At 40.3% G+C, this 27,107-nt stretch overlaps 4 protein-coding genes across 4 annotated transcripts; 1 reads left to right on the top strand and 3 right to left on the bottom strand.

Moving 5' to 3' along the window:
- The first annotated feature begins 507 nt into the window (after positions 1 to 507).
- Positions 508 to 12,991, top strand: LOC102707966 (protein ROS1C-like). The gene is made up of 20 exons (XM_040524695.1): positions 508 to 824; positions 947 to 1,394; positions 1,497 to 3,632; positions 4,414 to 4,504; positions 4,609 to 5,507; positions 5,602 to 5,999; positions 6,310 to 6,389; positions 6,715 to 6,799; positions 6,873 to 6,964; positions 7,066 to 7,134; positions 7,304 to 7,340; positions 7,443 to 7,525; positions 8,087 to 8,518; positions 8,737 to 8,773; positions 8,851 to 8,914; positions 8,997 to 9,136; positions 11,351 to 11,416; positions 11,546 to 11,660; positions 11,774 to 11,812; positions 12,467 to 12,991. The coding sequence occupies exons 2-20, from the start codon at positions 974 to 976 to the stop codon at positions 12,592 to 12,594; spliced, it is 5,412 nt and encodes a 1,803-aa protein (XP_040380629.1). The 5' UTR covers positions 508 to 824; positions 947 to 973; the 3' UTR covers positions 12,595 to 12,991.
- Positions 12,992 to 14,926: 1,935 nt separating this feature from the next.
- On the bottom strand, positions 14,927 to 18,669 carry LOC102707680. Its single transcript, XM_040524560.1, has 4 exons — positions 18,326 to 18,669; positions 17,786 to 18,243; positions 17,356 to 17,671; positions 14,927 to 17,045 (listed from the first exon to the last, which is right to left on the bottom strand). Exons 1-4 carry the CDS (start codon positions 18,434 to 18,436, stop codon positions 15,780 to 15,782), a joined length of 2,151 nt encoding a protein of 716 aa, XP_040380494.1. The 5' UTR covers positions 18,437 to 18,669; the 3' UTR covers positions 14,927 to 15,779.
- A 1,803-nt stretch (positions 18,670 to 20,472) lies between these two features.
- On the bottom strand, positions 20,473 to 23,261 carry LOC102704613 (protein BUD31 homolog 2). Its single transcript, XM_006654418.3, has 4 exons — positions 23,065 to 23,261; positions 22,824 to 22,938; positions 22,493 to 22,680; positions 20,473 to 20,916 (listed from the first exon to the last, which is right to left on the bottom strand). The coding sequence occupies exons 2-4, from the start codon at positions 22,915 to 22,917 to the stop codon at positions 20,761 to 20,763; spliced, it is 438 nt and encodes a 145-aa protein (XP_006654481.1). The 5' UTR covers positions 22,918 to 22,938; positions 23,065 to 23,261; the 3' UTR covers positions 20,473 to 20,760.
- A 1,181-nt stretch (positions 23,262 to 24,442) lies between these two features.
- On the bottom strand, positions 24,443 to 26,367 carry LOC102704336 (60S acidic ribosomal protein P2B-like). Its single transcript, XM_006654417.2, has 4 exons — positions 26,294 to 26,367; positions 25,551 to 25,658; positions 25,063 to 25,289; positions 24,443 to 24,744 (listed from the first exon to the last, which is right to left on the bottom strand). The coding sequence occupies exons 2-4, from the start codon at positions 25,636 to 25,638 to the stop codon at positions 24,718 to 24,720; spliced, it is 342 nt and encodes a 113-aa protein (XP_006654480.1). The 5' UTR covers positions 25,639 to 25,658; positions 26,294 to 26,367; the 3' UTR covers positions 24,443 to 24,717.
- Between the last annotated feature and the right edge of the window lie 740 nt (positions 26,368 to 27,107).

The raw sequence follows: 27,107 nt of genomic DNA, 5'->3' as shown, positions 1-27,107 counted from the left end.
AAAACGGGATCTCGTATGATACAAATCCCCAAGATATAAGTGGGGTGATAGAGCTAAGCCTAGGGTTTAAGCCATAATTGCCCCACCCTTAATTCCGCCCCTGCTATCAGGCTCGAGATCCAATCCACATATAGAAAAACCCAATCAATCCCCACATCCATCATTCGTCATCTTTGTAGAAATATTTTATAGAAGAATAGTAATTATCTTGCTAAGTTACTAGTTAATACAATAATAGGATTAAAAATATTTTATATAATTCAAATCTATTATACTTTAAAATATTATATCCATATCACTATTCAAAACTCATACGCGCTAAAATTTTAAAATTTCTAACGGCTGGTAACCGGATATATCCGATCCGTTTTCAACCCTACTAGCTCGCACGTAAAGTGTGAGCTGAGAAATGGCGAAAGACGAGACCCCGTCCTCCCTCCACCTGATATTTCTCCATCCACGCATTCCTCCCCTCCGTGTCACCATCCTTGATCCTTCACCCTCTCTCTCCCTTTCCAATGTGCAGTGCGAGTGCGAGCTGCAGGTAGGCGTCGCCTCCTTGCGCGCGCGGCCGGCGAGAAGGCGCAGGCGCGGTGTGTACGGCGTCCTCCCCTGGCCGATTCCGCCCGTAGCCCCCTCCTCTGTGGTCTGGTGCGGCCTGGCGTCGTCGCGCTCACGGCCGGCGAGGAGGTTTGGAGGTGGATCGACGCGGCCGGCGGCCTCGTTCCATCTGCCTCCGGCTCTCGGTTCGAATCGAAGGCACCTTCTGTTTCCAACAAAAAAAATTGGGGTTCAGTTGAACCACGGTGATCACTTTAATCAAGGTATTTCCTCTTCTTTTCTGGGTTTTGGGGAGGTTTTTCTCGTTCCCCTTTCACTGTTGCCTTCTCGGTGTTAATTCAGACTTCTCTTTTGGATGTATAATTTCATAGTCTTCTTCGTGTAGGTTGTGGAAGAAGCAAGTCAAGCAACGATGGATCCCTCAGGGCTTAACCCGCAGGCCAGTCCTGCTGAGAACCAGGAGAGCTCGACCTCCGGCGTGCCAGTTGGGAGGGGCACCCCAAATATGGGTGCTGGGGCAGCCGCCATGGCAGTCGGCAGCTGCTCGTCGTCGACATTGTTCCCAGGATCATCCTTGTCGTCGACGGCGTTGCTACATGCCATGCACGAGGGTTCCTATCCGCAGGCAGTCTCGGCGGGTTCCATGAGCGGCGTTGTTGAGCAACATGCTGCCCCTCCCGTACGGCCACCCTATAACCTTCCTGCAGGATGCACGCAGGTGCCGATAGGTATCCTGGTGTTCCACAGGAGGCTGACGGGAAGGGGCTCTAGGCGTCAGTTGCCACAGTCTCGTGGTTTTACGCCAGCGCCTGCCCTGTCAGGTGCTTCAAAGGGTGAGCATTTCTTGATGTTGCTCTTTTTTGTTGTGGTGTTATGGATGAATTATGGCACGATAGACTGACTGCCGTTTCTGTTTTCTTGAATAAACTTTGAAGGTAATCTCTTGTCGCTCGGAAGTGCATCAGAAGTTTTTGCAGGTGATATGGCAACGGATCGTTCAGAACTAGCCACTCCATATGGGTACAATTCAGAGTATTCACCCACACATTTTCAGTCAAATGGTTTATATACGGAAGCTTCCAAGACTAAAAGTGAAACAGAAGCTAGCCAACTGCAACAATCAGCAGCAGCACTTATCTGTGACAGCCGCAGTAAGTTGAAATCAGTTATTCCTGCAAACACAGAGAAAAGTCAATGTCAAAACCCTAAAGAATCAACTGACTTGGCTGTAGAGGGTTCCACTGATGATAACATCCACAACTACTATCAGATAACAAAAAGGGCCGAGACAAAAATCAATCACAGTGATAACACAGACTTGTCAACACCGTCTGGATCTGTATGCAAGGAAAAAACACTAACTCAGATAGAGATACAGATTGCAGGTGCTGAGAAAACTGAAGCATTCAACAGCAAGGATACCCCGGCACAAAAGCCAAAGACTCGGAGGAAAAAGCATAGACCTAAGGTAATCCGTGAGGACAGGCCAGCCAAAATGCAAAAGACCACAGTTACAGCATCAAAAGAAAAATCTCTAAATCAGAAACCGAAAAGAAAATACGTACGGAAGAAAAGAAATCTCAGTTCTTTGGAGAAATCTGCAGAGCCTTTCAGTGACCATTTAGTTTCTAGAGAAGGAACTGCTGTTAGAAGCAGCATTTCGTCAGTTCGAAGAAGATTGCAATTCGAGTTCGGGGAGCACGGAGGACAGGGGAACCAATCATCAATGGCCAACTCATGGTACCAAAACCAGGAGAAACCTGTTAATTCTCAGAGTTCTCTTTGCTCAGTGACTAAATCATCTATGCAGATTGAACATGCGCAGCAAGTACACACAGTGAATTCACCAGAAGGATTGTTTTTTGGTATCAACTCCAAATTGAACAAAATTTTAGATGAGTACATACATTTGCCTGAGGCTGCACCAAAGCCTACACAGGAAGTCCCACTGGCTGCTTCTGATCATGTCAGCAAGGAAATAGAGAGGAAACAAGATGGTGTGCGACACACTCATGATCCTGATTCTACAAGTTGTAATATAGAAAGGAGTGGTCTAATCATAACTGAAGGGAACACAAAGGACTTAGACCTAAACTATTCTTACACAGATGGTTTTCAAATGTATTGCTCGGCTAGCTCGTTACCGGTAGACTCCACAAAGGGTCATATGACTATGATGTCGAAAATGGACAAGAACCATACACGATATTATGGAGGTGAGTCCTCCCTATCTGGCACACAAAACTCCATTATCATGAGAACAGCAGCTGACATGCTAGCAGTCTACCAAGCTTGTCAGATTAAAAAGAAGCGATCTGCCCGAATCCGCAGGAATTCCTTTCTTTCTGTTATGGATCTTGAGAAGAACACTTCACAAGAATCAACAAGATTGCCACAGTCATGCATGGAGGCACTGTATGAGAGTTCATATATAAAATTTATGACCAAGAAACGCTCACAGAAGGCACGGCTAAACTCTCCCAATTACATCCAACCAAATAGAGATCAGAAAAACAGGTTTTCATCTGGAACCATTTTTTCTGGTGGACTCAGTGCATCAAAAAGATCAGAGGAAACTTTCCAGCAAACTTTGCCTCGGATTCCAGATGATAAAAGGGTCAACCTTGATATTCATTGTGAATTATCAGGAGAAAGCTCACCAAATACATCAGCGTTACCATATATGGATTATCTTCAAGGAGTAGCATCAAAGTTGAAATATCTTGATTTGAATACTGAGCAGGTTCATAGAACTGAGATGCATTTGTCTCAAACCATGCCCTCTCTTTCTTCTTTAGGAGCAACAAATTGTCTGGCAAATGCTCTAGTACCATATGTTGGTGGGGTGGTGGTTCCATATCAGACACAATTTCATTTAGTCAAGAAGCAATGCCCTCGAGCTAAGGTTGACTTAGATTTTGAAACAACAAGAGTTTGGAACCTTCTGATGGGTAAAGCAGCTGACCCTGTAGATGGAACTGACGTTGATAAAGAGATGTGGTGGAAACAAGAAAGAGAAGTTTTTGAAGGCCGTGCTAATTCATTTATAGCACGCATGCGCCTAGTTCAAGGTACTTCTGGTGCTGTTGTAAATCCTTTTCTGGACCCTCATTTTGTGTCGAGCTCAGTTTTCCTTGAACCTTCTTTTTACCCGTCTAGTACTGAGTACTGACTATCTCAGGAGCTTGCCACCCATATAGAATTTTATTTAGATTCAAAGGCTAAAGCCCCAGGCAGCCAAGTAGAACTAGCAGAGATTATCCTTTTGAAATTTTGTCAGTTTATGAGATCCACTATTGTATTGAGCAACCTTTTTTAAAAAATTCTCTGCATCTGACCTTACATCTTGACAGAGGAGGAATTACAAAACCATCTGTTATGCTGAAGTAACTCCAGTGCTCAACATGGGAAAAATATGACACAAAGAACTTTTGAGATATTCTTCTGTATGTGCTTGGATACTAAAGCATATATATCTGTCATTTACCAATCTTATGGGTAGCATTTAAACTTTTTTTTCTCGAAACGCAGGAGAGCTGCATTTCATTTCATTAAGGGGAAAAGAAACAGTACAACACAAAAAAACACCCAAAAAACACACAAACAAAAAATCCAAAACATGAGTTCAGGCCTTCATCTCCAAAAAGTGGAGCCAACATAGAAATCTTCCATGCTCATTAACAGTATTGAACAATGTGATTGCAAACATTTGAACTTTGTATTGTGATCTTCATATTACAGTATAATGGAAAGAAATAGAAATGTGATCATGTAAAGTTTTGTATTCAAACTTTCTTGTTCTGTATCCATGATTAAAGTTCTTAACTAACCTTACAACTGCCTGTTTATCAGGTGACAGGCGCTTCTCTCCTTGGAAAGGATCAGTAGTGGACTCTGTAGTAGGAGTGTTCCTCACTCAGAATGTAGCTGATCATCTTTCCAGGTATTATATTCACAATCAGTGTTAATAGATTCTTCGATTCTTTTACAATAAGGAATAAATGTACCAGCACCTTGGCGTGACTCAACTATTTTGACAATCTACAGCTCTGCATATATGGCCCTTGCTGCAAGTTTTCCTCCAGGGTCAGTCAAAAGCAATTGTAATGATGGCATTGCCAGTCAGGACAACGAAATTGTTAACATGAGTGCTGGAGACAAAAATACATTGGAATTCTTTTATAATGGGTCAAGACCAGATATAGGAATAAGCTTTGAGGAGCTCTCAATGGCCTGTGAAAAGATCCACATGGAATCAAAGGACAATCCTAATGTTAATGAGTTAACTAAAGGCGAAAATTATTCTCTTCATTGTAAAGAACCAACTGGAAGTTTTTGTAACCACGAGACAGGGATAGATCATAAAGCAAAACTTTGTTTAGATTTCTCCTCAGTAGAATTTACAACATCGATGAAAAACCTACAAGGGACACAGTTCCAGAAGGAAATATCACTGTCCCAGAGTGTTGTAACTTCAGAGTCTATTATTCAACCAGGGTTACCTTTGAGTTCGGGGATGGATCATGCACCTAGAAATTTTATTAGTAGCATTAGTGATGCAGCCTCTCAGCAGGTGGGAAGCAATTTTGATGATGGAAAGTCATTAGCAGGAAATGAAGTCACAGGCAATGAAACTAAGTACCAAGGAATCAAAACAACAACAACAAATAACTGTGCTGTAGATGAACCTGGGATTCCTTCTGATTCCAATATGTATCCATTTCTCTCAGCTATTGATTGTCAACTAGATGAGAGGAATGAGACACATGTTTCTTCTACCTCTCCTAATAGTTCTATTGGTTCTGCATCATCAAACTTCAAAATTGGCACAATAGAGGAGAACAGTTCTCTTTTCATGCCATTTGATGCCCATCTAGCACAGAGGAATGGAAATATGATTGTTGACAGAAATCTTAGCTCACAACTAACAAGTACAGAGCTTCGAGGTCAGCAAGCATATCTTTTCTCTACCCCTTTAATTAACAGTTTAACACACTGTTTATCTGCTAATTGCTTGACAAAAACTGGTTGCCCATGCAGTCAACTTATTACACCATGACAAAAGGAGTAATTTTGAAGCATCAGAGCTGCATGACCATGAATCGCTGTATGCCACTGGTGGAGCAATACCGGAAACAGCAACCAAAGCAGATGATTCAACCTTAAAATCTAATTTTGCTTCTTTTAATGGCTTACCAGACACAACAGCACAGACATCAAAACCAAAGAAATCAAGAGCCACAAGTAAAAAGAACAGTGAGAATTTTGACTGGGATAAATTGCGAAGACAAGCTTGTAGTAATTATCAGATGAAAGAACGAATTTTTGACCGAAGGGATTCTGTTGATTGGGAAGCAGTAAGATGTGCAGACGTACAAAGAATTTCCCATGCCATTCGAGAACGAGGAATGAATAATGTTTTAGCAGAGCGGATCCAGGTACTAGCTGAAAAGATATTGATGATTTACCAATTGGACATTTCTCATAATTTTCTAGGTTTTATATGCACTGCTTGATATTTTGTTGGAAATAAACTTTTCATTTCTCATAAGTTGTATGCCTGTATTAACATTAGGACTGAACAGTTGCAGTAATTTACTAGGCTTCACTTGATATTTCTTGAGTTGTCTTTCTCAGAGTTGGCAAATATTCCTTATTTCCTTAACTGTTGGGGAAATACCTTTTGTAGCACTAGGAAATTTCATTCCCACTAGTATAGTTTTTGCTCACGTCAATTGATGTTCACAGAAATTTCTGAATCGTTTGGTCAGCGATCATGGGAGCATTGATCTTGAGTGGTTAAGAGATGTTCCCCCGGACTCAGCAAAGTAAGATATTATGTTTGTATCTTCCTTTACCCTGCTGTTGAGATTTTCTAGCTCTGGGAATGATAAATGAAGTATGAAAGGAGTTTGTGAACCGATTAAACAGAGCAAGCTGGTGCAAGAACTTGCCAATTAATATCTGGAATTAAGTACGATGAGCATAGAAGTTCTGTGAAATGGGAAAGGATAACAGCAAAGGCTGTATAATCTATGACGCAAATAACCAAAACACTGAAGGACTTTTTTCTTTATGAAAGCAAATTCCATGAACCTTGTTTGTTTCACGGGTGAGAGTGTTTCGATTATGATGTGTTCGATTAATTTTCAGGGATTACCTGCTTAGCATACGTGGATTGGGGCTCAAAAGTGTTGAGTGTGTCCGCCTTCTAACATTGCATCATCTTGCATTCCCAGTAAGTTTCTCTTGGAGTAATTCTACTTCACCTGCAGCCAATTTGAGATTTACACTACATTGTTGCCATTCAGGTTGATACTAATGTGGGTCGTATATGTGTACGGTTGGGATGGGTGCCAATTCAACCCCTTCCTGAGTCTCTTCAGCTACACCTTCTGGAGTTGTAAGATTGTTGCATTGTCTAGTATATCTGTTTAAAAACTCTGCAATTTTATATTTTATTGTTTTAATTTAAATCTACCAATCTTGTTTGTGCCTTCAAAGATACCCTGTCTTGGAGACCATACAAAAGTACCTCTGGCCTCGTCTGTGTAAACTTGATCAACAAACGCTGTGAGTTATAACCAATTAACCATAAACAATCATAGTTGCACCTTTTATTAGTTTGTGTAATTTCTAGGTTTTTCTCTTTCATGCAAATTAGATATTTGCAATCGTGATTAAACAATTAACATAATTTGGACTATGAGGAACTGTTAACAGAGTGTCATGGTTTCCACAGATATGAGCTACATTATCAGATGATTACTTTTGGAAAGGTAATTTATTAGCATGTAACGAGTTTGTTCTCTTCATTAGCATCTACCGACAAACTTGTTCTCTTTTGAATGAGTAAAGATTTATTATCATAACAAATGCAGGTGTTTTGTACCAAAAGCAAGCCGAATTGCAATGCATGTCCAATGAGGAGCGAATGCAAGCATTTTGCAAGTGCCTTTGCAAGGTATATGGCATTTGTCATTCTCCTTTAGAAGCTTATTTATAACGAGCAGAAAATGAGATCCTTCTTGTTGTAAGAATGCTTAAAAAATAAATACATGCTCTCATTGTCACACTGTCGCTTTAAGTGCACAAGAAAAATCATGAGATGAATGCCCTTTTGCTGGTGAAGAGATACTTGAATCAGCTCCATTAACATAATATGATCACTAATAGTGCAGATCTAGTGCTTTTGAAAAACAAAAAGAAAAAGAATATTAGGACAAAAATCAGTTCATGGTACCATACATTTGGATGCTTATATTGGTTCTAGTACCATGGCACTTTTTGTATGTCTTTCTCTGCAACAAATTATATTCGCTGCTTTTACTTATCTTGGAATCTCTTTGTTCACATACACCCTTTGACTTTTTTTCTCATTTTGTTTGTATGCACGAGTGCACGCAGCTAAATATGTTCTTTCAGTTGACCTTACCTGGGAGCTTTCATTTGTGTATTTCTTCATTTGTCATATTTTTTCCTTATTGATTACTTCTCTGACTGTGATTAACTTTTTTGAATGAAGCGCAAGACTTGCACTTCCTTCTCCCCAAGACAAACGGTTAGTGAAGCTGAGCAATCAATTTGCTTTCCAGAATGGCACAATGACTACACCGAATTCAACTCCTCTGCTTCACCTTGAGGGGAGTATGCACGCAACGGATGTTCATGCTAATAACATGAATCCAATAATTGAGGAGCCAGCAAGTCCAAAAGAGGAAACAGAAATTTTAGAGAATGATATTGAAGATTTTGATGAAAATACTGATGAAATCCCAACAATAAAACTTAACATGGAAGCTTTTGCTCAAAACTTGGAAAATTGCATAAAAGAAAGCAATAAAGACTTCCAATCTGATGATATTGCAAAAGCATTGGTTGCTATCAGCACTGAAGCAGCTTCAATTCCTGTACCTAAACTAAAGAATGTGCATAGACTTCGGACAGAACACTATGTGTAAGTGGTGAACTGATTTTTTTAACTTAAAGCCATACTCCCTCAATTTTTAGTATAACGTTGGTTAGTATAATTTTTTAACTAACCAACGTCATATATATAAGAAAATGGAGGGAGTATCTATTTAAATACAATTATTATAGTCCTATGATGATGCTTTACATCCAGAAAACGTTTACATTTTTATTTCTGTTACTTACTTAACATTCTGCTAGCAGTTACGAGATTCCAGATTCCCATCCCCTCACGCAACAGGTGAGACCATGAGAGATTCTGTCATCTTTCTTTAAAGCACTTCAAGATATTATTCTTGACTACAAATGATTTAACAGCTAGGCCTTGACCAACGGGAGCCTGATGATCCAAGTCCTTACCTGTTGGCCATGTGGACACCAGGCAAGTGTATTTTCTTTGAATGTATGACTGTCCATATGTGTTGGTTACTTGGTTTTCATCAAATCATGCGGCTACTGTACAGATGAACTAAAGGATACAAGTGAGGCACCAAAACCATGCTGCTATTCGAAAACGGAAGGTGGCTTATGCAACAATGAGATGTGCCACAACTGTGTATCTGAACGAGAAAACCAATCTAGATACATCAGAGGCACCGTTCTGGTAAAGCAACCAACATTATCTAGCAAACTAGCAATCATCAACATTGTAGAGCTGAACCCCTGCATTAGTCAACTAGCAAACAAAATACTCGCTCCATTTTAAATATATGATGTTGTTGAATTTTGGACATGATGTTTGACCATTCATTTTATTCAAATATTAGTGCAAGTATGCAAAAGTATAAGTCATGGTTAAAGTACCTTTGATGATAAAACAAGTCACAACAAAAGAAATGATATTTAATACTTTTTTTGAAAGGCGAATGATCAAACTTCATTCCCAAAGTCAACAGCATCAGATATTTAAAAACAGAAACAGTATTCATTATACTAGAAACTTTGGAATGAATTCAATAGTTCAAGAAAATGTTTAAAATGATTTTTAATGAAAACTGCAGCTTATAAAATGTCAAGTAAATCAAATTTCTGGTGTTTATGTAATCTCTTTTCTTGCATTAAATAATTCACTACTTTAACTTTAAAGGTTAAGACTAACCTACATTTTGGGTTTTTGGATATACAACACAACTTAATATAAACTTATTTGAATGTCTACGAGACAACTCTGAACCTTTAAACTGCACACTATTTAACCAACAATCAAAACCGATCACTTCTGAATGTTATTCTGAACTAGCTTTGAGTGATAGGAGTATTTTTTAACCTGGCGATGTGGCCAAAATTGACCTTTTTAATTTTCTTTAGATTGGTAAATTACTTAATTTTTTCTTGAATAATCTTACTTCCACTGTGAAGTATTTATAGTTCAGATAAAATCAGTAAGACTCTTGATTCAGATAATATGCAAGAGAACTGCATATCTTTGAATATAGAAAAAGGGAGCAAGCTCCAAATACAATGGTGGGTGAGCAACCCAGGTTTACATGGAATTTACTCATGACAGATTTTTGCAACCTAACATAAGAACTAACACTGCAACTTAGCCACCAACACCAAATTGTGCTCCAGAAAGCTTGTAGGCTATTGCCGGGAAAACTTTTTTTGCCGGGCTGGTAGGCAATTGCCTCGGTTGAGATTGCCAACACCATCTGACTCCCGCTTCTGAATGTGTTGCTGAAAACGCCATTGGTTTGTTCCTTCAAAAGCATTCAGGTGGTCAAGCTAACCATGGTGTCAAATCCCCTTATGGCTCTTCTTGTGAATGGGCTCTGTGTCTTATACAACTAGTCCCCAAAGCTTGGGCCTGAATGACAACAATAATCAAGTTGTAGCATGTTCAGGGTTGTACACAAATTTGTTTAGATGCTGAAAATGGTAAGATTGAAATAAAGTATTTTTGGCCCATGAAAATTAGTGTTCAGAACTAGATAAAACCATTTTTACTAGCCTATTAAACTTTATTTAAGTCCACCCCAATTTATATAGGCTATAAATGCTCAACTGAGATGCTATGATTCTTTTAGTAAATTTTGATATCCAGAAACCATAGCAAAGTTTGAAGTGTTACTTGAATTTTTAGAATTTTTATGACTGAATATTCTGGAAAATTCTTATTTGCAATTGGACTAATATTTAGAACTAAAATCGCTTGGGTGGGCATTGAATTTAACCCGTCCATGAAAAATGATTTATTAGTTCTATACACTTTTTTGCAGCCCAACTATGCCTTGTTTTGCTTGTACCGTATTTGTCTACTCCCTCCGTTCCAAAATATAAGTATTTCTAAATTGTTTAGCAAATACTAAGGTTAAGTCAAAAGATTATCTTTTAGTCACTTTATTCAGTGGTTAATTTTTGAATTGGTTAGATTCTTTTTTGAAGCACCTTGTTGGCTCTAGAATCATTGGAATGATTAGAATCATAGGAATCAATGCACGTATGTTTATATTGTGGTACGAAATTTGAATCCTAGAAATACTTATATCTTGGAATAGAGAGAGTACATTATAAATACTCTATCTGTAGTGCAAGTGAGTATTTTCTTTCCCAATTTTTTATGTTCATTATTAAAATGCAAAACTTGGTTAAGCCTTGGGCCACATCATGCAAAACCACTATAAATTTGGGACAAGGTTGAAGAGTTCATGGTTTTGATACTTCAGGTTCAGGGTTGTGTTGTGTCCAGTTCGAAAACTTTCGGGTTGTTTCTGGACCGACTGAAACGTTCAGTATTGCAAAATGGACTGTTTTCATATATATAATTGTGAAGTTGCACGTATTTATCAACTAATGACAGTTACTTGAACCTGAACAGGTTCCTTGCCGAACAGCCATGAGAGGTAGTTTTCCACTCAATGGCACTTACTTTCAAGTTAATGAGGTATGCTGTTATTTCTGTCAAAATATGAGCATACTAATGTTTTGCAAGAATAAGACAGTAGAGAGTTACTATCACGGGCCTTAATTATCTATAGAGTTGATTTCAGGATCTCTGGATTTTCTTTTTCAGGTTTTTGCTGACCATAGATCTAGCCACAACCCCATAAATATCCCAAGGGAGCAGATATGGAACTTGCAAAGACGTATGGTTTACTTCGGGACTTCAGTGCCAACCATATTCAAAGGTAATATTCACCCTTATGTATTTTTTAGAGGCACTCATTGTACGAAGAAAGCAATGACTAAATAAATCTTATCGGTAATAGTGCCAACAACAACTGTTATTTTGATTCTGTAGGTCTAACAACAGAAGAAATACAGCAGTGCTTCTGGAGAGGTATTGACAATATTTTTCATTTGTTGTTTCAGCACATTTTTCTCTGGGACATATCTTGTTTCCTCATATGATCAAACAATTTGCAGAATTCTGATACCGGGATATAATCACAATACATTTATACTTTATGCAGTTATAGGCATTCGTGTGATTGTGTCAAGGTGTCTGCACGCATTTTGCAAAAAAAAAAAACACTTAGTATTAAGGATCTACTAAATTTGAGTCTCGGTTTAGCTCCTAGAGCTACATAAAGGTGTCTCCTCCAATAAATAAACTATGGCGCCTTTAGTTATTAATCACCAGCAATCCAGTATAGCTATAGTAATAATATCTTTGGTAAGTTACATGGGGCTAAAAAGGCAAAGATGCTGCTGCTACAGTGGCTACCAAACTAAAACCCCTACTTCTGAGTTAATAGGGATGTTAGCATTAGTTGGTCCCAAAGAAAATGATTGTGTTCTTTTACGTGAGTAAATTGGCTGCTTCTAAATCGGTCAAGTGAAAAGGGTTATCATTTCAGGATGTAAACATATAAGTTAGAACATATCCTCTTGTTGGGGTTTTAGTTTCAACAGTGAAAAAAAAACGAAAATGTGGGCTACTCGTTTTGCTTTAATATGGTGTTTCATTTACATATGCTAGAATATATTGCAGGATTTGTTTGTGTGAGAGGATTTGACATGGAGACGAGGGCACCAAGGCCTCTATGCCCCCATTTCCACCTTGCAGCAAGCAAATTGCGAAGATCCTCGAAAACAGCAGCAACTGAGCAAACACACTGATTTCAGAAAGGGCATATCAGTTCTATAAATAATGTTGATGGTGATTACATCAGCTCTCGGTCTGTGCATGGGTCATACTAGTTCCTGCAGGAAGATAGCAATCCTTCTAGGAAATAAACAGTGGAGTGGGAACAGTTGATTTTAAGATGTAGGAGCCAATTGGGCACGAGAAAGCACCAATATTTCGTATGCACCTCTGGTGCAGGTCAGATGTGAATCATCATCTATCAGCTAACCTGAGTGTAAAATATCATTCCGTTTCTTTTTTCTTTTTGAGTTGTATCTGATTCACCTTTCATTTGTTTTACCCATTCAGCTAGCTTGACAAGAGATGTTGTCAATGTAATGTTATCTTCTTCTTGTGTTATACCATTGGTTCTCATAACAGGTTAGCTTTTCAGAACTTATAGCTGGTACTCCCTCCGTTTCACGTTTCAGGTTTCAGGTCTTTTGGCTTTTCTTAATTTATGTATAAATTGTTGTATATGCTTATATATATTTAGATTTATTAGTATCCGTATGAATGTAGGAAAAATCAAACCGTCTTATATGTTTATATATATTTAGATTGTTTATATATATTTAGATTTATTAGTATTCGCATGAATCTAGGAAAAATCAAAACATCTTATAACCCGAGTTTCAGGTATATCTTCTTATACGACTGATTTTCAGTACTTGCTGTTTACATGTATACACAGCGTCATATCAACGGAATTTCTGCAAGAAGTGAGTCTGGGAGTGATCCAAGATCAATGACAGTATTTGCTTAATTGTTTCCAACGCTGGTTTACTAGATTGTGTCTGGTATATACGGATGGCATTGGTCATAGTGTTCATCTTTAGCATTTCAATTGGTCAGGGGGTTAACAACTGGTTTCTAGTATTATTTAAATTGCATCATATGCTATGGGGGGTGACAAGCGTAACTAGGATGGTTGATGATTGATCTGGTCGGCCATCAGTTCCTATGAGAGGGGAACTCGCCGGTCTTGGATTACCCCAAAACCATGATTACGGGGAAACGATCACTCAATGGCGGTGTGTTGCAATGATGGTATCTAGCAAAATGTGGGGAAAATTGCGAAAACACCACCAATAAAAACAGAACTCTTCAGAACGTTATTAGTAAACAAGAACACTTCAAAACATCACTAGTAAATAAGTTAGTCATGCCAAAACGCCAAAATTCACAAAACAAGCATTAAAAGTGACCATCCCACCCATAAGCCTTGTATTAGCCATATATTATTCCAGAAATTAATAAAAATTATTTATTTTTGAATAAATAATCATAGAAAATATGAATAATTGTTTTTCGTGCAAAAAAAAACCATGAAGTCTTCAAAAGCCATATATTATTCCAGAAATTAATTTTTTTGCATAAAAAATAATTAGTCATATTTTCTATGATTATTTATTCAAAAAAAATACTTTTTATATTTTTTATTAATTTCTAGAATAATATATGGCTAATACAAGGTAGGGGTAGAATGGTCACTTTTAATGCATGTTTTATGAATTTTGGCGTTTTGGCATGACTACCTTGTTTACTAGTGGTGTTTTAGAGGACTCTTGTTTACTAATGGTGTTCTGGAGAATGCTAACTTTACGGGGAGTGTTTTGGCGATTTTTCCGCAAAATGTGCAGTGTGTACGGCAGTGAAACAAGGGGGCGATTGTTCGGTATATTTGTAAATGAAAAATAATTTATAAATAAAATGTTTATATACATATTCTTGGCGATCTAAAAGCCCAGGCTAGAAAATAAAGTTTGATGAAAAAGTCTTAAAATTAACTTCATATTTAGGGTTATAAATTTAAAGAGGGTTATAAATTTAAATTTTGGGTTATAAACATAAGCTTCTAAAGGGGTGAAAATCTTCTTTTAACACTGTAACGAGTCGCTACACAAGCACACAAGGATTGCTCAGGAAGCAAGCGAACGATCAACACTAGTATGATGACTATCCATTATCTAAAAGAGTATCATCACTTTTGCCTGAATGACCGAAGGTCATTCAATATAAATATAATTAAGATATGAAGAAAAAGTTATCAGACAAATTTTACATCGACAGCTTGACTGTCAAGGAAAGATGTGCACCAGAGCACACGCCCCGAACCATATGCCAAAGAGTATCATAACTATCATGAAACAGTTCCCTTGGCATTTTTTTTGGGAATACGTGGAGCGTAGCATTGTATTAAGATTGTGTGTGGGGGTGTCTTAAAACACAAACTTACATCAGCAGAACACAGAGCGTAGAGAGGGCAAGGAAGAAAGAGAAAAAAAAAAGTAGCGGAGCAAAGGTTTATATCTCACAATTGGCTGTAAACTGAAAGACAGTATGGCTGGGAAAAAATTGATTAATTGATTATGGTGGAGTCCAGGGCTCAAGTACGTATAGGCAAGGATATCCCCACAATAAGAAAGCTATAATCTAAAAGATCCCTAACAAGAGAAGCTATAATCTAAGAGATCCCTAACAATAGGAAAGCTATAATCTAGAAGATCCTTGCCAAACATAATCAACTAACAAAAAAAAAGGGGAGACGGCAGCCGCACCTATTAGGGTTGCAGCCGAACTCCCCTGATCCCATAGGCCTGTACATCACGCTAACAACCCATGTGCCGGAGTTCTTTAGAAAAGTCTTCCAGCCTCCTTCCAGAGTGCTGCCTCGTCTGCAGCCGCTTTTGCAACCACGGGCCAGGTGCGAGATCTGCCCTCAAACACCCTTGCATTCTGTTCTTCCAGATTATCCAGCCCACAAGCACCACCAAGGTGTCCCTTTGCCTTTAAACTACATGATCTACAGAATGAAAAACTGTAAGGACCCATGAATGCAATACCTGACATGATGAGCGGTATTGTCTGGCAGTAAGGCTTGAGATCAGAGACTCCAGCGCTCCGATTTTTTTTTTCCCTGGTGGATGCATGTACCCATCCTCTCAACAAGTTTCATTTGTAAGGAAAATGGTGTCATGTTGAACTTCAGTGATGTCAAATTACCGTGTCACGAGGGCATATCAGAGAATCTATCAGGCAGAAATGCTGCTTATAAGCACAACTTATTCATCGATTGGAATATTACATGTGATACATCATCATCAATCCGTACGTAGAATTGATACTACAAAAATCATCCTACTTAAATTATACTCTGATTTCTAAGCATGCGTAGCTACAAAGTTGTCCACTTGTTCGAGCTGTAATCACCACCAAAATGGAACATCCCTAGATCTCCATAAGGCATCCCTCTTCTTAATTCATTGCTAGATCTTGGAATCTCAGGGAGGACAGAAGCGTCCCTTACTGTGAAATCTGACACTGGATTGCTACATCCGCCATAAGTAGGTATCGACAACAATATAGAATTACGAGGGTTGTAAACTGAATCCGGTGAGAACTCAGAACCATGTCGTGAAATTGACAGATTTGCCATGAAATGATTTCGAAGGTTTTCCTGAGTTGTTGCTGTCAAACAGAACCTTGAGCCGTAGCCATCAGCAGGGCACAAATCATTTTGAGCAAAAGAGTCTGTTGGCAACCGGAACAAACCAGAAAGGCCCACTGGCACTTTCAGGTCATCCCGTGGTAGGATCCTGCTATGACAGTCTTCTGGTTCTGGTAGCGCCAATATATCCTGGCTGGGAAGCCTTGACGTGCAAAGTGAAAGTTGTCTGTCTTTGACTGTCAAATCATCCATTGCGTAGTGATACTCTGGTGCTGGAAGTGCCAACATGCACTGGGTAGGTGGACTTGGCTTCCTCAGCTTTTCTCTAAGGGATATCTTGGCACGTTGAAGAGCATCCAGAACACCTCCCACACCATCACTTGAAGGTTGGTGCATCTGTGTGTCAATCTGGTTATCAGTATGATTATGAAAGCATGATGAGCTCCATTCAGAAACTTTGCTTTTAGGGGTGTCGCTTGATCGGCTTGCTACTGATGGTGTGTTGATGTAGTGCTCAGAAGAGCAAGCATTTACAAGGTAGCCTGGACCACTGTCCGAACTTTCATCTACTTGACCTTCGTAATGCATTGCATTCCGGCTGCTATTGTAGTTTCCTTGTTGTGAAGGTAACGACTTTCCAATATTGTTCGCACTTCCTTCAATAGTTTCAGTGCAACTTTTATTTACCAACTCATCCCTCCTAATCCGTGGGCCACTATCAACTGAAACAACTGCTGAAGTAGCTTCCCCAAAATCATGATCAGATTCAGTAATTTTGTTCTGCTCAATAGCATTTTCTTCTGGTGCATTTGGGGGCAGTCCAGAGACAGAATCAGTCGACAAACATTCAGAAGGACTGTCATTGGCAAAGAGATTGTTATTACTTGATCCTCCCTCTCCAGAAACTTCTGTATCATTGATCTGAGCGTCTTTGTCCCTCTGCCCGCAAGTTTTCTCAATCTGATTTAGCTTATTGCCTAGCTCAACATCATCCTGCAAGTTAAAAATGTAAATGTGTAAGTCAAAATAACAACATTTTCAGATATTTTTAATTTTAATCAGTCAAAAGCAAATTCAACAGACATTAAGTAAAGAAAATTTGTTTGGTTTACTGTAGAGCAAGTATCCCATGAGACGAAAACATCGACAGCAAGTATTTCTAACAAAAAGTTATATGGTTTTCACCATCCATGCAAAAAAAAAAGCTAAATAACCACCGAACACCAAACAAATCCATGTTATTTTCTTAAACAGATCTTATGCTTGTATGAAACAGCATTTTGTGACAAAAGATAGTGCATACCGCCGTGGAATCTCGGGAAATGTTGAACTTCTTCTCCCACTCCCTCTGAGCATTTTCTTCTGCTTCAAATTGCCCAATTAGCTCTGCCTGTTTTTCAAGAACTCTCTCCATCTCCCTATCCTTCTCATACTCCACAGTATATCGACCATCGTTATCTCCGTCTCTTCCATCGCCAAAAGAATCTGGCCCATGTTTGCACACCTCATCATCCATATCAGGTTGGTCATCAGTACAGACAGTACAATCTGATCTCTCCTGCCCCTCCTCAGTACTTTCCATGACATTGTCCCTCCCCTCCTCTCCTTCAGTTTGAAAACTGAAAAGGCAGTACAACTACATTTATGTCAGATTGGCAATGAACAGATAGAGATGAAGATTGAACAATTATCACATAGTATTTCATATTTGGGTAAATTTCCAATTCTTGGACCTCAGCTCCTTCCTCTTGACCTTCCGGCAGGATTGCCCTGGCTGGTACTTGGGCGACGAATCTCCGGTAAGCAAGTAAAAGTAGCCTCTCCTATGGCTATGCCTCTGCCTGAGCTGCCTTCCTTTCAGTTGCTGCTGCTGCTGCTGCCGCCTCTGGGATTGGGAATCGTGGCTCGCGGCGCGACCCTTCCACGATAGCCCCCCGGGCTGAGCCGCCACAGCAGTGCCTCCCAGCTCTGACCCCGACAGCGCATCCTCCGCTTCCCCGCGAGCCTTGCCGCCGCTCCCGGCGGAGTCGGGGTCGCCCTCGTCGTCGTCGGAACCGGAACCGGAATCCGCGGCGTCGGAGAAGCGCGCGAGGCCCTGCGACTCGAGGATGGCGAGCACCTCCCCCGCGGCGCGCTCCGCCTTCCGGCGCTGGGCCGTCACCGCCCGCAGCTGCTCCTCCAGCTCCGCCACCTGCGGCGACACCGTGAGCTTGGGTCAGGGAGGAATGCGGTCGAGAGAGGAAGGCTGTACAGTACAGAGAGCACACACGCACCCGCTTGGTGAGCTGGTCGGCGCGCTCCTTGGCGGCGCGGGAGACGGAGCGCTCGGAGAGGAGGCGCGCCCGGAGGAAGTCGATGGTCATTGCCGTGGTCGCCGCCGCCATCGCGAACCCCTCCACTGCTCTCCTCTCCTCTCCTCTCAGCTCAGCTCAGCGCGGCATCACACAGTGCCCCGGCTCTCCATTCCGCGGCGACAACGCGACGCGGGTGCGAACCTGTCATTCCGTGCCCGGCCGGGTGCCTCTTTCTCTCCGTGGCAGCCACCGCCCTGCCGCGACGGGTGCGTGCGCGGCGCCGTTGGTTGTGTGTGTTGTGTGGGCGCCCCCACGCGGTCACGTGACGGTGCCTTTGTCCCCCGGGCCCCCGCGTAGTACGCTTTACGCTTCTTTACCCCCGCGCCCGCGCGGCACGGCACGGTGACTCGGCAACGCGCGCGGCTCACCGACACGTGGGCCCAACAGCGCGTGGGACGCACTCATCAGCCACCGATCTGGCGCATGACGTGTTGGTTGCCAACATGAACGCGTCGTGCCTTACAAGCCCCGCAATGTACGGTACTACGAACAGCTCCACCCGGCCATGCAGACGCACTTACCAACTCCATCCAACTCCGGACTCCGATGTGTTTGGTTGGTCACCGCCTCACCGGGCCGGGACGAGAACGCGTCTTCGGTGGATCGAGGGAGAATAGCTACAGGGTCATAGTTTGGCATGTTAAAAGAAAACTCCAAACATTATATTTATAAATAAAATTTCTTAGCAATGTGAAAGCAAATAATAAAAAATAAATTACGATAAAAAATTATTAAAAATCGACTTTAAATTTTAAATTAAAGATTTAAAATTTGCACCTGTAAACAAACGGAAGCGAAAAGAACCATACGACTTCAACCTCGAGAGGCTTTGATTGGTTCAGATAGTCAAAGGTCAGAAAGGCTCGACCCTAGTAGACTCGTTATACGGGCCATCATATATGTGTTGCTCATTGTGCTGTGCGTATAGTTCACTGTTTGAAGGTTGCGTTCAACTGTTTTCACATTGTTAACCAAAAAAAAAAAGAACTGTTTTCACATCTCACTTTCGGGAGGAAATAGCCACCCAGGACTGAAACCCAAAGACCACTCTGGCTCAGTCCGTAGTTCGACATTTTTGAAGATTGCAGTGGAGTTGCTTCAACAGTTGCCATCTCTCACGTAAAAGTTAGAAACTTAGGGGTTGTTTAGATGGGGCTAAACTTTTTAGTCCCATATCACATCGGATGTTTAGATATTAATTTGAAGTATTAAACATAGACTAATAAAAAAACTAATTTCATAAATGAGTGCTAATTCGCTAGACGAATTTTTTAAGCCTAATTAATCTATAATTAGAGCATGTTTACGGTATCATTACATAGGCTAATCATGAATTAATTAGGCTAATTAGATTCGTCTCGCAAATTAGTCCAAGATTATGCATAGATTTTATTTATATACTACGTTTACTATTTATAGTATGCGTCTAAACATTCGATAGAACAAGGGACAAAAATAAGTCTCTTGTCCCAAACACCACCTTAGTGGCCGACATATGACATATTGACCCATGAGCGATAGGGCCCACGTATCAGTAACCGTGTCTCTCTCTGACTTTACGTTTGAAGAATTGCGATCATTTCAAAACACAAACAGCAATACTACCAGTAATACAGCTACAGAGTGATTTACCGGTAAAACAACTGCTCCCTCCTTTTCATATTATAACTCTTTATATTTATCCTCAATTAAACCTTTTTAAAATTTAACCAAGTTTATAGAGAAACATATTAACATCCATGACACCAAATTAGTTTTATTAAATCCAAACAATTTAATATATTTTGCGTTGGAGATGTTACTGTATTCTTTTAGAACAAACACAAAGTAACTTCAAACATGAAACGGAGTAATAGTTAAAGGGATCGCTGGTTGTGAAGCCTCGTGCGTAAGGATGTTGCTACTCAACTGGACTGCAAGAAATGGCCTTCGGTATTAACTCCGATTGTCATCCAGGCAACTGCTGGACGGGTGGAGGGTGTGGTGCAAAGTCGCAGCAGCAAGAGGCAAAAATTGTGATCAGTACAGTACAGAAACCTGATAGCTCAACATGTTAAGCACCAAACATAGTAGATAGCCTGGTACTATCATAGCAAGAAGTGGTCATACAGTTTTAAGTAGTTCTAGCAGGGTACAGTAATCCATCAAGCAAGATCTGGATAGTTTTTACCAAACCAGTTGTGAACCCAACACGCTAGGAAATCGTCACCACACGCATGACATAGCCCAGGTATACTCACCACATGAATCGCCTGATTATATGGTCATATGGTGCCTGCCTTATCAGAGATCAAATACAACGGAACATCTTGAGCAATTAGACTCGAATTATTTGCATCCACAGGATGGCAGCTTCAATCACCACTGGCACACCCTCTGCATCCACAATGGACACACTCTATAACTTTTTCTTCCCTAAGGTGCTTGGGCACCCTGCATACACAAGTGGTTGCAAAGTTGTGGTCTCGTGTTTGTATGCATCGGAGGCAGCAAAGTCGCTCATAACCTGGCTGTAAACATCTCAGAAAAAGATGAATGGCAGTGAGCAATCAGGATGTTTCATAATTTAAGGCTTCTGATGTCTAGAAAGAAAACAGTAAAATTGTACATAATCCACAGGAAAAAAAATGAATTACATGCCACTGAATGGTCTCAACGTCAGCTATATATAGACCAAAATAGTTGGATGCACTAAAATCCCATTAACAGAGCCCTTGTATCGTCTTTTAAAACTTAAAATGAAGAGAGATCGCACAATGAGAACAGAAATCGTAGCACAGTCTCTCCTATAGTTGGGCTTATAGCCCATCAGAATGCTCAATTGCTCATAAACCACTACTCTGTTTGAAACCTCTGAAGAATTTTGATTTTTGGATTCTCCGATTTTTGTGACAGCTATTTGAGGGTACAAATGAATGGATTAACTACTGCAAAGTTGAAATTTTGCTCTACAAAGATCAAATGAGGAACATTTATATAGAAATATTTTTCACAAAAAATTCTGTTTAGACACTTGGGAATAAAAAATACAAAATCTGTAGAGGAAAAGAACAGGGCCCACATTCTGATATGAGGTTCTAGATAGAAGATATATGCCCATGTTTTTCTCTAAACATTTGTTTTTGGAACAAACAGATTTAAACTGATTTCGTCATGCTAATCATGTCCGAATGAGTGACTGGCGTCTGCGATCCATTCAGTATGCACTATGCAGACAGTGCTGCTAGATGATTTCTTTCAGCTTAGGGGTGTTCTCAGTAAAACGTAACAGATGTTGTTTGCTGGTTAATTGAAAATCTGTAGGCTCGTCGTGAAGCTAACCAGGTCATGAGTAACCCTTTTAGAGGAAAGGCCTAAGAAACTCACCTTCTAAATCCTTTTATGGATGTGGAAATGCGGTGAATAATATTTTGTTCTTGGTTACGACAGATTGGAAAATCACATTAGCTGGAGTTTGTGCAATCAGATGATGTGTCTCAGTTGTTTGATTGTGTTTGTGAATCATATTTGAGAAACGATCATGTATGTGAGAATAAAAATTTGAAATGAACCTTATTTTAGCAATGGTTTAAAACATAACCAAGCCAGAATCTTTTGATGGTATATAGCTAATTTTGGGGGTTTGGGTAATATATTATATATACCAAATTTTCTTTTAGCTTAACTACTGAATCATAAAGAGTGCACTTTGCAGCGATAAAGTTCAACATGGAATTACTCACATATTCAGAAAGATTCTACGGTTACATAACTTTGGGGCTTAGAATGCATTCGAAGTTAAATGAATGTTGATTACATTGTCTTTTATAGCGTCTCTTCCTTCAGATAGAAAGCCAACCTGCCAACCGTTTTCTTATCAACATTAATATGAGACAGACAATGTTAAAAATAGGTATGACATTCAGACATTAGCATCGCCTCGTGCTATTTTTTTTTTCATGAGAATGAACTAAGCTCAGATATTATGGTCTACAAGAATTGGAACATAAACTGCACCGTCCAAAGTTTAAAAGGCGAAACGCACTCCTACAAGGCTACAATAAAGAGAAAACATCAAAACAAAAGCACATCACAATGTGTACCTACCTTTTTCCACTTAGCAATCAGATTTTTGTCGGCATAACCTTGGTCCAAACAAAATTCATACAGCTCTTTTGATATCTCCTTCCTTCGATAGTAAAGATCATATATGTAGCGGCTCTTTTGATGAGAAATACGGAAGATCGGCCAGAGAGCTTCACACTTTCTCTTCCCATCATGCGAATCATTCTCAGCTGCATCATAAAACCACATTGTATTTTAGCTATTAGGAAAAAAAAACACATCGTTACCACCCTGCACGGCTGCACTAGGAAATATCAATATGCATATTGAGAAAGAATCGACGAGCAATTACAGGTGGGACATATGTGCTCACCTTCTCTCATCTTGGCTTCCAAATCACGCAGAGTTGGTTCTATAAGCTCCCATCCTTCAGGATACTTGACACGGCTTGTCTTTATCTTAGGCATATCGTCTCAAGTCTCAACGAACTAACCAAACAGAAGACCACGAATATGTGAAAAAAAACACCAATAGGATGAAAATGATCTGTTCAAAGGAGAGGGAAATCGAAGCGACAACGCGAAGAGAAACCAGTCAAGCTAGGGTTTCCTTACCACCGCGAGACGGAAGCGACCGGGGTCTCGGATCCACGCGCCCAGCCGATTGAAGCTGCGGAGGGGGAGGACGCCTTTGATCCCCGCTTCGAAGCGGCTGGTCTGCTTTCGCAACGAGGACTAGTTTCGGCGGCCGGGACGGCGGAGCGTCCCTGCGTTGTTCCGCTTTGGCGGCTTGGATGCTTCGATTCGATCCGGCCGCTGGAGAGAGTGGAAGGGCAAAAAGGGCAATTCACTCCATGGAATAGAGATGGGCCCGGTGGGCTGGCGTTCTGGCTCGGGTGCGATTATTTGTCTGAATTTTCTAGTTGTTATTGCTCTCGGACTGGATGAAAAATTTCGGTCAGAAATCTACGAACCGAGTAGATTTCATACAATTACAGGTTTTAGGGCACATATAACGCAAAAGCCCGGTACTGTGATTTGTTTCAAGAAACCATGTATTTTAGGGCATAATGTTTCAATAACCCTATGTTAATTTAACTACCACACGTTTAAAATTTTGAGGGTGCGCACGCGTGTGAGGGGAAATATCCCCGGGTGAGACGCACGAGTCTTTGAGTGCGTGCTTTTTATTGTGCGAGCGCGTGCTTTTTATTCCACACAAGAAATAGTTTCGTTCATGCAGTATTCATAACAAAAGTTAGAGCCGCATAATGAACCTTTATTTTATCTTATTTGATTGGTTAAACTTGTCGAATTTTTTTATGTAAATCACATCAGGCTACATTAAATAAACTTCATTTAAAATTCCCCATAAAAAAAGGTTTTTGTGAAAACATAATACATTTAGAGGTGAGTTTCTTGTACACGCATAAATGACGTGTACATGGTGGTGATTGTCAAATGGCATATTTACAAACAACAATTAACTTGTGAATATAACTTCTATATACATATTCTTTGTAGAAAAATAAACTTCAGTGAGACCCTAAAATCAACTATGAATTTAATGTTAAAATTTCAAAATTTAACTTATAAATATAAGCTAAAAGCATAAGATCAATTTATAAATATAAGCTAAAAGCATAAGATCAATGTGTCCATTTCTAGGAATGGTCTTTATTATTACTAGCAAGCTGCCCATGTTCTCATTAAAATGGGCAAATGTTAGAAATTCAAACATAAATAGTATTTTCATGCTCCCAACGCAAATATTGAAACCTCAACAATAAAGTAAATAAGTAATGGTTATTTTTTCCCTTTGTTTGTGGAGAAATTGATATTCCGGTTTTATCACAGAGAGCGTTACACGGGAAAAGAGGACCAACAACTACGCCTAATTTAACAGACTAGGATATTCCTAGTAATAAGGTCATACTGCTATAACAATAATAGATTCAGCATCTACAAGGATCGTAAGGTTAACGTGATAACGTATCGTCGTCCAAATAAAAGTATTGGAAGTGCTTGCTTCGTCGATGCATTCATCCACGAAAAGGGAGTAGAAAATGCTAGCTAAAGATCACAAATATGAAACATCACATGTTTTGGCTCGGTTCCCTCAAATTTTACATTAAATTTCTTAAGGTACTAGACATATACAGTCTCGACCAAAAATAGCACAAACACATAGGGGCAACGTTGCTCATTTTGCAGGTAGCAAGCAGCGCACGACAGATACTGGGTAGGTAAACAAGAAAGCTGATAAACTTAGTCGAATAAGCTGAAGCCCATGTCCTGCAGATGTTCAACGACAAAAACATCAGTACTCGGTACGACAACAATAATTGTACAAACAAACTAGACACACTAATAGTTTGATGAATAGTATGGCATAAAGTACATCTTCATGTTGAGATAATAAGCAATACTTTTGAATGTATGCAAGCCAGGTCAAAAAATGATTGTGGCAAAGACGGCAATTTCTGTACCAAATGCACTTCTAATGGAACTAGAGAGCTATGTAGATTACTGATTTGTTAATAAACAGATTTCAAATAAATACTTAAGTTATTCCTACATGAATAAATGGTGCCAATGATGGATAATACTTACGTCATCAGACTCTTCCTTCTCTTCAACCTTCTCCTCTTTCTTTGCTTCCTCAGCAGGTGCGGCACCACCACCACCAGCAGCAGGAGCTGCCACAGCAATTGCACCACCACCACCTGAAGGCACAGAAGCGAACTTCTCCCTTCCAGCAGCAATCACTTCTGTTATGTCCTTGCCTTCCAGTTCAGAGATCAGGAACTCTAGCCTCTCCTCATTAGCTTCCACCCCAACTGTAAAGAAAATTAGACATTTGTCATGGAAAATACTACATAGAATAACAAATCTGCATTTTTTACATTAGTACCAGCAATAAGCATACTCTAGATGCCTTTGACATTGGTAATTATCTCATATAGTACTAATCATAACAATATGACTATTAGCAGATAAAAAATGTATGGATTCGTCAATGTTACCTCCAGCAAAACTATCATCGCGCTAACTGAGCAAAACAAGATTTGAATCAACGGGGCTTAGCACAGCAGAAATACCTGATTCCAGAATGTTCTTAACGTCATCAGCAGATGGCGAGGTGTTTCCACCCAGAACAGCGAGCAGGTAGGCAGCGATCAGCTTCATTGTGAAAAGTCAAGAGACACCTAAAATAAACAGCCCATAAATCACAGCATTCAGCTCAGTATATCCTAACCACAGATGAAAATACATGAACAAAGTGGGATGGAAAGAAATTGCAATCGCGATATATAAAAGGCTATAATAACGCATCCATTCTATCAATTCTATAATGAATTTGAGTGCAAAAATACGAGTACAAGGGAATGATACAAATGTTCATTCATGCAAATTCATTTCAATCAAACAAGATTCCAGCACTAAGGATTAAACATGCCAGCTTTCTCTGTTGAATTCCTCTGATGTAATCCTAACTAAGAGAATTATGCTTTTCTTCCCCTTGATAAATGAAAGATTCAGGTGGGGAAGCCCCCTACTAGAGAAAATTGGTATAATTTGCGAGCGCGCGCGTTTCACATAGTATCCTACCGTCTCCTTTCAACCACGCAGAGAGCAAGTCGAGATTAAGGTCAAGGTCCCAAATGGAAAATTTGGGATTTCTACGGAACGCCTACTGATCTCTGCAAAAAGATAACAAGCCCACTACCGAATGGATAATCCGAACATATTGGAGGATGAATTGAACAAAGGCCTAACCAAATTTACCCTGCAAAGTGTCAAAAATTAAGGAGGAGAAGCTATTAGATCGGAGCAAGCATACCTCGAAAGCAGGAATTGGAGAGAAGCGAGGCCGGCGGCGGTGCAGGGGAGGATCGTGCGCTCGTAGGGTTTCTCCCGAGCGAGCCGAGGCGGCTGTTATATAGCGGGAGTGAACGGCTGGGATGGATGCAGTCCCAAGGCAGGGTGAATCCTATTCGTTCAGTTCGGATAACTCGCCGTCGGAGCGGGAGCGGAGGCCCACAGCCCATGGGCCAGAAGCATCTAGTAGCTTCCAGAGTCGCTGCAACATGAGTGTGCTCGCTGGCCTGGCCCATGTGTATGGCTCATCAAGCAACGGGCCAGAATATTACAGCCCATAAGAAACAGCCCACGCGGTGCAATTTCTTGTACTAAAACTCAAACTCAAGTGTGATGACTGATGACCGTCTCCAGCACGTACGTCGGAGACAAAAGTACAAAGCGTTAGGCGCGTGTGTTAAGTGTGCTACAGTGTATATCTTGTTCGCAGCGTGCTGCATGCATACGTACTGTAGCATGCACATCCGTACATCACATTTAACTCTTTTTTTTTCTGATAGCTGAATTGAGCAGTTCATTTTCTTCGGTTATACTCCAATTAATGGACTTGCATATGGGGTTATGAACCAACAGCGCCAATTTTGTAACACCAGCGGAATAATGGACTTCTGGGGTATACTAGTGGACCCTATCATGACAGTCCACAGGAATACGAACCGAAGCTATGAAAGCTCTCTACCGCTCTCCACTAAACCTGGAGAGAGAACTAGACCGAGAGGCTCAAACGAACCACTTCCCAAGTTCGTTGTTAACCATCACGTGTGTGCAGTGCAGCA

This window comes from Oryza brachyantha, chromosome 5 (genome assembly GCF_000231095.2).
Source record: "Oryza brachyantha chromosome 5, ObraRS2, whole genome shotgun sequence".
Taxonomy (NCBI): Eukaryota; Viridiplantae; Streptophyta; class Magnoliopsida; order Poales; family Poaceae; genus Oryza; species Oryza brachyantha.
The sequence above is the reverse complement of the archived record's forward strand: the minus strand, read 5'-3'. Positions and strand labels throughout refer to the sequence as shown.

Excerpts from the sequence above, each read along its gene's own strand:
- LOC102704613 (XM_006654418.3), bottom strand. The coding sequence starts at position 22,917 with ATGCCTAAGATAAAGACAAGCCGTGTCAAGTATCCTGAAGGATGGGAG. Across the intron at positions 22,681-22,823 it reads GGAAGCCAAGATGAGAGAAG|CTGAGAATGATTCGCATGAT; the intron begins GTGAGCACATAT and ends TTTATGATGCAG. Across the intron at positions 20,917-22,492 it reads TGATTGCTAAGTGGAAAAAG|CCAGGTTATGAGCGACTTTG; the intron begins GTAGGTACACAT and ends AGATGTTTACAG.
- LOC102707966 (XM_040524695.1), top strand. The coding sequence starts at position 974 with ATGGATCCCTCAGGGCTTAACCCGCAGGCCAGTCCTGCTGAGAACCAG. Across the intron at positions 3,633-4,413 it reads ACGCATGCGCCTAGTTCAAG|GTGACAGGCGCTTCTCTCCT; the intron begins GTACTTCTGGTG and ends CCTGTTTATCAG. Across the intron at positions 6,000-6,309 it reads TTTTAGCAGAGCGGATCCAG|AAATTTCTGAATCGTTTGGT; the intron begins GTACTAGCTGAA and ends TGATGTTCACAG.
- LOC102704336 (XM_006654417.2), bottom strand. The coding sequence starts at position 25,638 with ATGAAGCTGATCGCTGCCTACCTGCTCGCTGTTCTGGGTGGAAACACC. Across the intron at positions 25,290-25,550 it reads TAAGAACATTCTGGAATCAG|TTGGGGTGGAAGCTAATGAG; the intron begins GTATTTCTGCTG and ends TTTTCTTTACAG. Across the intron at positions 24,745-25,062 it reads AGAAGGAAGAGTCTGATGAC|GACATGGGCTTCAGCTTATT; the intron begins GTAAGTATTATC and ends GAACATCTGCAG.
- LOC102707680 (XM_040524560.1), bottom strand. The coding sequence starts at position 18,436 with ATGGCGGCGGCGACCACGGCAATGACCATCGACTTCCTCCGGGCGCGC. Across the intron at positions 18,244-18,325 it reads CCGACCAGCTCACCAAGCGG|GTGGCGGAGCTGGAGGAGCA; the intron begins GTGCGTGTGTGC and ends GTGTCGCCGCAG. Across the intron at positions 17,046-17,355 it reads TTTCCCGAGATTCCACGGCG|GATGATGTTGAGCTAGGCAA; the intron begins GTATGCACTATC and ends TTTAACTTGCAG.